We start from the raw sequence: 12,968 nt of genomic DNA, 5'->3' as shown, positions 1-12,968 counted from the left end.
AGTGTGTAGCAACAATGGCGCACAGCTGCAGTGCTGTGCGCTACCTTCATGAAGACTGAAGAGCCTTCTGCCGCCTGTTTCCGGACCCTCGATCTTCAGCATCTGTAAGGGGGATCGGCGGCGCGGCTCCGGGACGAACCCCAGGGTGACCTGTGTTCCGACTCCCTCTGGAGCTATGTCCAGTAGCCTAAGACTCCAATCCATCCTGCACGCAGGTGAGTTGAAAATCTCTCCCCTAAGTCCCTCGATGCAGTGAGCCTGTTGCCAGCAGGACTCACTGAAAATAAAAAACCTAAAAACTTTTTCTAAGCAGCTCTTTAGGAGAGCCACCTAGATTGCACCCTGCTCGGACGGGCACAAAAACCTAACTGAGGCTTGGAGGAGGGTCATAGGGGGAGGAGCCAGTACACACCATGTGATCCTAAAAGCTTGCTTTTGTGCCCTGTCTCCTGCGGAGCCGCTAATCCCCATGGTCCTGACGGAGTCCCCAGCATCCACTAGGACGTTAGAGAAACTGGGAATACGGTAAACCCTTTCTCATGTAGTGCAATTACGGTAGCATTGGAAAAAGGGAGTAGTAACCAGGAGGTAACAAAAATAGGATTCTCTTGCAACGTGAAAGCAGGTGGCTCTTTATACGTAATACGGTATCACTTAGTGGCCTTAACGAGAATTTGGGATTGCAATGCTATCTGTAATACAGCTTAATTGATTCAATATGATATCTATTATTTTTAACTATTACGTTATATCTTCTAGTGTTATTTATATGAATGTGAGTGACTGAGTACAGCCACTGCGATGTTAATAATGTTGTACTAAGCCATACACAGCCCTTTTTTTGTACATTCATAGCATTATTGTGTTTTAATACGTAGAGAACCCGAAATGCTGTTGCTAAGGGCGACAGCAAAACCCTAAAGGGTTACCAACGGGTGTGGCAGTAAACTCCTTGGTCAGAGATGGAATGATAGACACAAGGAGAGTCTCCACAATCCTAATCATCACTTGCAGTGCACAGGTTCAGCTTACTGCCACTAAACTGAATACCTGAACACCTTGCACAGTGAGACAGGATTTAGGCAGGCAGTCTGAGAATACAGCCGCAAACCTGCTAAGTTCACAGAGTAGCAAAAGAACCCCAGCAGGTTAAACGACTGACTCCAGTCTTACTGCTAGGTCTGGATTGGCAGAGTGTAGTACCAAATCCCCAGGCCTATTTGCAGTAAGCAACAACAAATACAAAGCTACACAGTACTGGCTAACTTTCAGGAACTGACTAACCAACAAAGATTCAGCAGCATCTGCTTAACCTGAGAAGAGGCCTTATAAAGCAGGTGCTGTCCACGCCCCACTCAGACCTCACAGACTGTGAGCACAAAAACCAGCACCGGATCCCCTGCCGTGCACAGAGCCTGTAACCACTGTACAGCAAAAGACCCGAACCGGAGTATCAGCTGCGCTCAGGTTACTCCGCTAGCACTTGTCTCCCGGTTGCCATGACGACGTGGCAGCACAGGGCAGGAGACCCTAACACCATCTTTATCGGAAGAGGTATTCGGAACATGCGTGGATTGAGAGAAAGTAAAAGCCTGCTAAGAGAACTTCATAGGTTTAGTCTTAGGCGGGCGAGGGTCAGGAATACGTTTATCCAAAGAGTTATTCAAGTGCTGTTACTGAGTGGACAGAGCATCTGTCCATGGCAGATTTACCGCAGGGACCATATAAGGCTGATAAGGCACAGGAGGTCCCATTGGGTGCGCAAGTCTAGTTACCAGCGTAGTCAGTAAATTAGAAAAAGCAGACAAAGGCGGGCCCTGATGTGCTCCCGTTGTTACAAACTGACTGGGGGGTACAGAACCCCCAAAACCTAAACCCTCCGCAGCCATGTTATCCTCAAATGCATCTGGGACATCATAACCGCACACAACGGAATCAGAAGCAGACCCATCGCCCCCTGTAGCGGACATGATATGAAAGCGCAAACCACGGCGACACAGTACAATATCAGCAGATATAATACCTAACACAAACCCCTGTGCAGTGTGACAGCACAAACAGAGGATTACTGAGGTAAAATGTGACTGAAAAACACAGAGAAAAATACAAAATACGTATATCCTGTGGAATACCTATATTATCTAATAACCCTGACGCACAGAGCCCCATCATGTTACAGAATATAGGGATGGCAGTAGGAGTGAGATACACGGAGTAGAGATCACCCATCAGCTATATGCACACACACACACACACACACACACACACACACACACACACACACACACACACATGTTCACATGTACAATGCAGGAATTATGACAAATAATAAAACTGCACTGGACTAGCAATACTATTACTGAGTAAAGCTACGTATATCAATGCACAGTAAAAACTGGGAACTTGTACTAAATAACCCTGAAGTATGCACTTGTTCTTAACTAACACTGTCTAAATGACATGTAGAGTACGTAAGTGTCCTGTAAATGCACAGCGCTGATGATGCAGGCGGCTTTACAGAGGAGGCATCAGCCAGCAGTTGTGTAATGGCGCCTAAACGCTGACAGGGAGTGAGGGAGACAGAGAGATTCAACTCTAGGGCGGGAACATTTACTCTAAATGGCGCCCAGGGGCTGGTGGAGGGGCTACAGGCCAAAGCCTTATCCCCTTGCTGGACTTCACCACCGGGTGCTGTGGGCATTAATAAAATGGATTATAGCCTAATCTGACCTGTGCCCTTGCCCTGGTGGTCTAGTGGGGTCACTGTATGGCCAGTGTCCACGCCAGCGCGTGCGGCCCACCTCCTAATGGCTGTGCTGGATCGCGATTTCCAACAGGTCCCGCCTGGGGGACCCTCTTACCTCCTCCCTGAGTGCGGCCACGCGATCCCGGAGAACTTCGGTTAGTGTGTGCGCCCTGGGTGAAGAACCGGAGCCTCCGCTATAAGTACCCGGCAACCAGGGACGAGGGCGCGAACATAGGGCATAGTAGAGAGGGCATAGTAGAGACAAGCTGCCAGTGTTCACCAAAAGAGGAGAGTCCCAGCTTTTGAAGTATACCCTCAGAAAAACTCTAAGTCAGACAGAACTCGAGATATCTGGCTGTAAAGAGCAATTAAGAGGCTTGGATGGGGATCACTGTTTTGAAGTCAGTTATCTGCGGTTCCTCAGGGCCGATTTTCAAAAATCTGGTACCCCTGGAAAGAGGGGACACTCAGCTATCAGCCTAGGGCCCTTTTATTCCTGGGGCCCTTGGGCAAGTGCCCATTGAGCCCATACGAAAAGACGGCCCTGATTTAATTAAGTCACAGCATACATCGCTTGAATATCAATGTTTCACATGCCTTTAGTAAGCACCTTTCATCAGTAAGGTGCCTAATAAAGGCATCTGAAACATTGAAATCTGTGGAATTCTTCATATATAGGCACCAATATTTATCATGCCTCCGAGCAACTGGGCCAAACTTACGCCACTGGTAATAACGGTTTATTCGGCACAGTCCTTTCACTGCACTTTTTACCCTGACAGCTAGGGAACACGTCCTGCAGTTGCAAAGTCAGTACAGGTTGAGTATCCCTTATCCAAAATGCTTGGGACCGGAGGTATTTTGGATATGGGATTTTTCCGTAGTTTGGAATAATTGCATACCATAATGAGATATCATGTTGATGGGACCTAAATCTAAGCATAGAATGCAGTTATGTTTCATATACACCTTATACACACAGCCTGAAGGTAATTTTAGCCAATATTTTTTATAATTTTGTGCATCAAACAAAGTGTGTCTACAGTCACACAATTCATTTATGTTTCATATACACCTTATACACACAGCCTGAAAGTCATTTAATACAATATTTTTAATAACTTTGTGTATTAAACAAAGTTTGTGTACATTGAGCCATCAAAAAACAAAGTTTTCACTATCTCACTCTCACTCAAAAAGTCCGTATTTCGGAATATTCCGTATTTCGGAATATTTGGATATGGGATACTCAACCTGTACTTTCCTGTTATTTATTTATGAATTGATTTAATTTTCTATTCTGTTCATTCACTTTGCATTTTGTTAATTGATCAAAATAATCTATTAACACTTACATTTTTGAAAGCATTCTTAAGGGGGGTACACACACAGATCGCTCAGCACAAATCTCTGGACGCTCAGCACAAAGCGCAACTTTTACACAGTACTGTATATACACACAAATATCACTAGACAACTGACAGATCAACATACTGTACGCCACCTCTTTAACCTAGATATATTAATCTATACTGGCCATGGGGATCAATACTTTCAGACAGCTTACAGACCCAACAAGAGGCATTTTACTGCACTGTACACAATTCATCAACATCAGCGTCATTTTCTGCTTGTTGTTTTATGTTAAAGTCAATAATCTGTAACATTCCATTCACAAGCAAGACACAAAACATCTTTTTTATTCTAATCCCTTTTAAAGTCAGTGATTACTTCTATACACAGAGGGGGCGATTCATTTAGCCACGATGTTCTGTCAGAACCTCAATGGAAATTGAATTGTGGATATTGGGGAACGTAAATCCCGCTTGTTTAAACTCACAGAGGAATACACCTACAAAAAATAATAATTAGTTTTCTATACCATAATGAAATCTGAGCAGTTACATTATAGCCCAAAGGAACAGCCCAAAACATTTACATATGAAATATGTTATTTGTGAAGTTTAGAAGGAACAAGGGATCAAAAATGTATTTACCTTGAAAATAAAATGAGGCAACTGTGTGATCCTATTTTAGTTTGTAAATTGGATAGAGAAAATAAGATGAAGACAATCTTAGAAAACTGTTATGAATGAAAAAGGCTGAGGACCAGTCCTGGTGAAATGAGAGAAGCCTAAACCCCAGCCTCATAACATAACATAACACACAACATTATCTAACCTGTTGCACATCTTGCTGAAAGACGCAGAGTTGCAGTCGTTGGTGCAGACGGACCTTGCGGTGCTGCCATATACTTTCCAATCTGCGCTGATGATGTAAAACCTCATGCACCACATCTAAAACCTGATGAACGGCCTTAGAATAATTGGCAGTTGCTGTGAGAGACTCGGAGTTCCCCGGGCTGAGTGGGCGCTGCAAAACATCCAGTAATGCCTTGCCATCCTGGCTGACCTGCATAAGAAGACTGCAGAAGTCAGCATATAAACTGGAAAATGCACTTTACCAAGTGTAATCTTGAAAGAAACAAAATTCCGAAGTCTAAGCTGGAGAAGGAGATGTGGACAGTAGAGCACTAGGTACACACTACACAATTATCTGTCCAATCTGGAATGAAAATCTGGTAATGTATACAGGCAAATAATAAGATTTTAAACCTACCGGTAAATCTATTTCTCCTAGTCCGTAGAAGATGCTGGGGACTCCGTAAGGACCATGGGGTATAGACGGACTCCGCAGGAGATAGGGCACCTAAAAAGAACTTTGACTATGGGTGGCAACTGGCTCCTCCCTCTATGCACCTCCTCCAGACCTCAGTTAGAGAACTGTGCCCAGAGGAGATGGACAATACAAGGCAGGATTTAGCAATCCAAGGGCAAGATTCATACCAGCCCACACCAATCATACCATGTAACCTGGAACATACATAACCAGTTAACAGTATGAACAAACGACAGTAACGGTCGAAGACCTATTCCAACTGTAAAATAAACCCTTATGTAAGCAACAACTATATACAAGTCTTGCAGAGTTTCCGCACTGGGACGGGCGCCCAGCATCCTCTACGGACTAGGAGATATAGATTTACTGGTAGGTTTAAAATCTTATTTTCTCTTACGTCCTAGAGGATGCTGGGGACTCCGTAAGGACCATGGGGTTTATACCAAAGCATCCAATCGGGCGGGAGAGTGCATATGACTCTGCAGCACCGACTGAGCAAACGCTAGGTCCTCATCAGCCAGGGTATCAAACTTGTAGAATTTAGCAAAAGTGTTTGACCCCGACCAAGTCGCCGCTCGGCAAAGTTGTAATGCCGAGACGCCTCGGGCAGCCGCCCAAGAAGAGCCCAGCTTCCTAGTGGAATGGGCTTTAACCGAATTTGGTACTGGCAATCCAGCCGTAGAATGAGCCTGCTGAATCGTATTACAGATCCAGCGACCAATAGTCTGCTTCGAAGCTGGAGCGCCAATCTTATTAGCAGCATACAGGACAAACAGAGCCTCTGTTTTCCTAATTTTAGCCGTTCTGGCTACATAAATCTTTAAGGCCCTGACTACATCCAGGTATCTGGAATCCTCCAGGTCACTTGTAGCCACAGGCACCACAATAGGTTGATTCATATGGAATGAAGAAACCACTTTAGGCAAAAATTGCGGACGTGTCCTCAATTCAGCTCGATCCACATGAAAAATCAAGTAGGGGCTCTTGTGTGAACTCAACCTTGGTAAGCGGTTCAAACCAGTGTGATTTTAATAACTGCAACACCACGTTCAAGTCCCATGGTGCCACTGGAGGCACAAAAGGGGGCTGGATGTGCAGCACTCCCTTTACAAACGTCTGGACTTCTGGAAGAGAAGCCAATTCCTTCTGAAAGAAATCGAGACGGACGAAATCTGTACCTTAACAGAGCCTAATTTCAGGCCCATATCCACTCCTGTCTGTAGGAAGTGGAGAAAACGACCCAGATGAAAATCTTCCGTAGGCGCATTCTTGGACTCACACCAAGACACATACTTTCGCCAGATATGGTGATAATGTTTTACTGTCACCTCCTTCGTAGCCTTTATTAAAGTAGGGATGACCTCTTCCGGAATCCCCTTTTTCGCTAGGATTCGGCATTCAACCGCCATGCCGTCAAACGTAACCGCGGTAAGTCTTGAAATACACAGGGCCCCTGTTGCAACAGGTCTTCCCTGAGAGGAAGAGGCCAGGGATCTCCTGTGAGCATCTCTTGTAGATCCAAGTACCAGGCCCTTCGAGGCCAGTCTGGGACAACGAGTATCGTCTGTACTCTTCTTCGTCTTATGATCCTCAACATTTTTGTGATGAGAGGAAGAGGAGGAAACACGTAGACCGATTTGAACACTCACGGTGTTACCAGAGCGTCTACTGCTACTGCCTGAGGGTCCCGAGACCTGGCACAACACCTCCAAAGCTTTTTGTTGAGGCGTGACGCCATCATGTCTATTTGAGGAGTTCCCCAAAGACGCGTTACGTCTGCAAAGACTTCTTGATGAAGTCCCCACTCTCCTGGATGGAGATCGTGTCTGCTGAGGAAGTCTGCTTCCCAGTTGTCCACTCCCGGAATGAAGACAGCCGACAGAGCGCTTACATGATTTTCGCCCAGCGAAGGATCCTTGTGGCTTCCGCCATCGCTACTCTGCTTCGTGTCCCGCCTTGGCGGTTCACATGAGCCACTGCTGTGACATTGTCTGATTGAATCAGAACCGGTAGGTTTCGAAGAAGACTCTCCGCTTGTCGAAGGCCTTTGTAAATGGCCCTGAGTTCCAACACATTGATGTGTAGACAGAACTCCTGTCTGACCAAAGACCCTGAAAAGACTTTCCCTGTGTGACCGCTCCCCATCCTCGGAGGCTCGCGTCCGTGGTAACCAGGATCCAATCCTGAATTCCGAACCTGCGACCCTCCAGGAGGTGAGCACTTTGCAACCACCACAGGAGGGACACTCTGGTCCCTGGGGACAGAGTTATCTTCCGATGTAAGTGCAGATGGGACCCGGACCACTTGTCCAGAAGGTCCCATTGAAAAGTCCTTGCATGGAACCTTCCGAAGGGAATGGCCTGTTAGGCCGCCACCAATTTCCCCAGAACTCGAGTGCATTGGTGAACTGACACCCTTTTCGGTTTTAGTAGGTCTCTGACCATGTTGTGGATATCTTGGGCTTTCTCTATTGGGAGGAAGACCTTCATTTGTTCCGTATCCAGTATCATACCTAGGAACGGTAGTCGAGTTGTCGGAATCAACTGAGACTTCGGTAGATTTAGTGTTGCTGGAGCACTCTCAGAGAGAGCGCCACACTGCTCAGCAATTTCTCCCTTGATCTCGCTTTTATCAGGAGATCGTCCAAGTATGGGATAATTGTGACTCCATGCTTGCGCAGGACCACCATCATTTCCGCCATTATCTTGGTGAAAATCCTCGGGGCCGTGGAGAGTCCAAACGGCAACGTCTGAAATTGGTAATGACAATCCTGTACAGCGAATCTCAGGTATTCCTGATGGAGGGCATATATGGGGACATGAAGGTACGCATCCTTTATGTCCAGAGACACCATAAACTCCCCCTCCTCCATGTTGGCTATTATCGCTCTGAGAGATTCCATTTTGAATTTGAATCTTTTTATGTACAGGTTTAGGGATTTCAGATTCAAAATAGGTCTGACCGAACCGTCCGGTTTCGGGACCACAAATAGGGTTGAGTAGTAACCTCTTCCCTGCTGGTGCAGGGGAACCTTGATTATCACTTGCTGTATACACAGCATTTGAATTGCAGCTAACACTACTTCCCTTTCCGATGTGGAAGCTGGTAGGGCCGATTTGAAAAATCGGCGCGGGGGCACCTCCTCGAATTCCAGTTTGTAACCCTGGGAAACTATTTCCAACACCCAGGGATTCAGGTCCGAACTGACCCAGGCCTGACTGAAAAGTCGAAGACGTGCCCCCACCGGTGCGGACTCCCTCAGGGGAGCCCCAGCGTCATGCTGTGGGTTTTGGAGCAGCCGGGGAGGACTTTTGTTCCTGGGCACCTGCCGAAGCAGGTGCTCTCTTGCCTCTGCCCTTACCTCTGGCGAGGAAAGAGGATCCCCGACCTCTTTTGGACTTGTGCGACCGAAAGGACTGCATCTGATAGGGTGTAACTTTCTTTTGCTGTTGGGGAATATATGGTAAAAAATTTGATTTACCTGCTGTAGCTGTGGAAACCAGGTCCGTCAGCCCATCCCCAAATAATACATCACCCTTATATGGTAGTACTTCCATATGTTTTTTGGAATCCGCATCACCCGTCCATTGGCGAGTCCATAAGGATCTTCTCGCTGAGATAGACATGGCATTGGCCCTAGAAGCTAGCAATCCAATGTCCCTTTGAGCATCCCTCATAAATAAGACTGCGTCTTTAATATGGGCTAGAGTTAGGAATATAGTATCCTTATCCATATTATCAAATTGATCTGTCAGCTCATCTGTCCAAGCTGCAATTGCGCTACACACCCATGCCGACGCAATTGTCGGTCTTAGCACAGCACCCGTATGAGAATAAATACACTTTAAGGTAGTTTCTTGCCTGCGATCTGCAGGGTCCTTAAGGGCTGCTGTGTCAGGAGACGGTAGCGCCACTTTCTTGGACAAGCGCGTCAGGGCCTTGTCCACAGTGGGGGGTGATTCCCAAATCTCCCTGTCCTGCTTAGGGAAAGGGTATGCCATATAAATTCTTTTGGGGATCTGCGGTCTCTTATCCGGAGTCTCCCAAGCTTTTCCAAAGAAATCATTCAATTCATGAAATGTGGGAAAGTTAATAATCTGTTTCTTTTCCTTAAACATGTGTACCCTTGTGTCGGGGACCGAGGGTTCATCCACAATATGCAACACATCCCTTATTGCCACAATCATACACTGAATGGTTTTAGTCACCCTAGGGTGCAATTTTACTTCGTCATAGTCGACACTGGAATCAGAATCCGTGTCAGTAGTAGTGTCTTGTGTTAAGGGACGCTTTTGAGACCCCGATGGGCCCTGTGAGTCGGTCCAATCCGAGGATTGACCCCCTGATGTCCCCCCTAAATCAGCCTTATCAAGCCTTTTATGTAAAGATGCCACACTTGCATTCAACATATGCCACATGTCCATCCAATCTGGAGTCGGCACAACCGACGGGGACATACCGCTCATTTGCTCCACCTCCTCCTTGGAGAAGCCTTCCGCCTCAGACATGTCGACACACACGTACCGACACCCCACACACACAGGGATTAACCTATAAGGGGAAAAACCCCCAACCAGGCCCTAAGGAGAGACAGAGAGGGAGTATGCCAGCACACACCAGCGCTTAAAACCACTGGAAAAAATATGTCCAGATAGCGCTTTTCTATATATAATATGCCAATTCCCACTCACTGCGTCGCTAATGTGCCCCCCTCCTCTTTTTTCCAGCCTGTGAAGTTCAGCAGGGGAGAGACCAGGGAGCCAGCGTTTTCCTCATGCAGCTTCTGTGGAGAAAATGGCGCTGGTTAGTGCTGAGGGTCAAGCCCTGCCCACCAGACGGCGGGCTTCGGTCCCAGTGATTTTTCAATAAAAATGGCGGGGAATCATAGATTTACTGCCTCCGCAGCCTAATCAATCTGTATTTGCCCAAATGTGAGGTTTATTGCTGCCCAGGGCGCCGCCCCCTGCGCCCTGCACCCTTCAGTGCTGCTCTGTGTGTGTGTGTGTGACTGGGAGCAATGGCGGTAGAAGACATCAGATCTTCATGAGGTAAGGCGCGCAGCGGTTAGCTGCGCACCTTACCTCATGAAGATCTGATGTCTTCTGCCGCCTAAGATGTCTTCTGCCTTCTCTATCCGGCTTCTATCTTCGGCATCTGTGAGGAGGACGGCGGCGCGGCTTCGAGACGAACCCCAGGTGAGACCTGTGTTCCGACTCCCTTTGGAGCTAATGGTGTCCAGTAGCCTTAGAAGCAGTGCCCAACTTGACAAGCCAGCTCTGCTTCTCTCTTCTCGGTCCCACGATGCAGGGAGCCTGTTGCCAGCAGGACTCCCTGAAAATAAAAAACCTAACAAAATTCTTCGTCAACAGAAAACTCTGGAGAGCTCTCTGCAGTGCACCCATTCTCCTCTGGGCACAAGATCTAACTGAGGTCTGGAGGAGGGGCAGAGGGAGGAGCCAGTGCACACCCATAGTAAAAGTTCTTTTTAGGTGCCCTATCTCCTGCAGAGCCCGTCTATACCCCATGGTCCTTACAGAGTCCCCAGCATCCTCTAGGACGTAAGAGAAAACAATTGACCACTTGCTCCTAAATGCTGGAAAATGTATAAAAACAGTGATTCAGACAAACTGGTAAAATCCATTTGATTTAACCAATTTATCTGAATGTCCATTTTTGTTTATTTTCCAGGGTTTGGGAGCAAATGATGGATTGTCACTTAAGGGGGGTACACACGGAGAGATCCGTACTTAAAATCTAAGCAATCTTGCTAGATTGCTTAGATTTTAAGCACGGATCTGCCGTGTGTATGCCCTCCAGCGATAGCGATGCGCGGCCCCGCGCATCGCTATCGCCGATGCTAGATTGAGCTGCATGCAGGCTCAATCTAGCGGGTCGCTCACTTCACCGTTGTGTGAAGTGAGCGGCCCCCCCGTCGGCTTTTTCCCTCGCTCAGCACATCGCGCTGTGCTGAGCGGGGTGAGAGATGTGTGCTGAGCGGTCTGTGTTAAGATCGCTCAGCACACATCTCTCCCGTGAGTACCCCCCTTTACTCACATACATTACCAGATTTTCAATCTAGCTAGCCAGATTTGACAGATAATTGTATAGTGTGTTCCTAAGAGACATCATTACACATTATAAATTCTCTATGTACACAAATACTGCATAGTCTGGTTATTGACAGGATAAGGCTCTGAAGCTGAGCCCGAAACATAATGTACGACCATTCAACTCATCCTTGGCATTAAATCAGTGCAATCATTTTACTTTTGCTTCTTCTTCCCATATTTCATCAAAATCTAATTTTACCTCAGTATTCCACCATATAGCACAGTTCATTAAAAATAATATATACTCACATAACAATAATCCCCTCATGTCCAAAAACGAAGCTTTCAGTCCTACAAAGCATCACTACAAATGCACCCAAACACTAACCGAAACAAAATTTCAGATCTGCCGATTAGTAAAGATAAAAGTCTGAGCCATGTATGCCAGGGTACAGAACATAACAAACTGCCCTCCATACCTCAGTGTACGCCTGCGTCACCTCCTCATACAGTGTCTGATGATGATGTATAGCCATTTCCAGCCCCTGCATCTCGGAGGGAAGACCTCCATCATTGCAGAGTTTACACCAAGTATCCATACCCGACAAGAACTGCAACAACATATAACATGCCATTATATGTATTATATATACATTACATTTGCACTTTGCTACTGGACAAACTATAACATCTAAGGCAGAACATCCCTTAAATGTCCTACATTAAGAAAATAACAATTATCAGATTAATTCATTTTAGCTGAAAAAAGATAAAATCTAAATAAAATATATAATTTCTTATATTACTTTTAGGAGGTGATAAAGCATAAGTCAGACAAATACCTGGTATATAAAAATAAGGTGAAAAAGAAATAAATAAAAAACACAATAAAAAATACAGTAATTATGTAGGTTGTCTGCGAAATGTGTGGATGCCCGGAAATAACAATATGTTTGGGTTATTTATGTGTGATCACGTTGACAAAATGTACTATACAGTAAAGTATTCCTTAGTCCAGTGGTTCTCAAACTGGGTATCCGGTCTCTAGGTCGACCACACTTAGGTCGACAATGTCTAGGTCGTCCACTATTGGTCGACAGTAACTATGTCGACAGGGTCTCTAGATTGACATGTTCTAGGTCGACAGGGTCTCTAGGTCGACAGGCCAAAATGTCGACATGGATTTTTCAATATTTTTTCCCCGCTCATTTTCATACTTAACGGTCCACGTGGACTATAAGTGGGTACAGCAACCTGTGCCGAGCGCAGCAGTAGCGGAGCGGAGAAAACGACACAATTTTTTTTTTAAAAAACAACAACAACTCATGTCGACCTTTTGACCTGTCGACCCAGAAACTCTGTCGACTTAGAATCCCTATTGACCTAGTAACTGTCAACAAATAGTGGTCGACAAGACACTGGGTCGACCCTCTATACCACACCCCTCAAACTGTGTGCCTAGGCACCCTGTGGTGCCTTGGAGCACTTGCTGG

At 46.2% G+C, this 12,968-nt stretch overlaps 1 protein-coding gene across 5 annotated transcripts in view; it reads right to left on the bottom strand.

The window, feature by feature from the left end:
• KALRN (kalirin RhoGEF kinase) overlaps positions 1-12,968 on the bottom strand; it is a 1,402,249-nt gene that overhangs the window by 686,098 nt on the left and 703,183 nt on the right. For all 5 annotated transcript variants that reach the window (XM_063934074.1, XM_063934073.1, XM_063934072.1 and 2 more), the window contains exons 8-9: positions 11,955-12,086; positions 4,928-5,158 (exon numbers count right to left, since the gene is read on the bottom strand). In XM_063934074.1, the coding sequence (XP_063790144.1) occupies positions 4,928-5,158; positions 11,955-12,086 (363 nt within the window). The remainder of the gene's footprint in view (positions 1-4,927; positions 5,159-11,954; positions 12,087-12,968) is intronic.

Source organism: Pseudophryne corroboree, chromosome 7 (genome assembly GCF_028390025.1).
Source record: "Pseudophryne corroboree isolate aPseCor3 chromosome 7, aPseCor3.hap2, whole genome shotgun sequence".
Lineage (NCBI taxonomy): Eukaryota > Metazoa > Chordata > Amphibia > Anura > Myobatrachidae > Pseudophryne > Pseudophryne corroboree.
The sequence above is the reverse complement of the archived record's forward strand: the minus strand, read 5'-3'. Positions and strand labels throughout refer to the sequence as shown.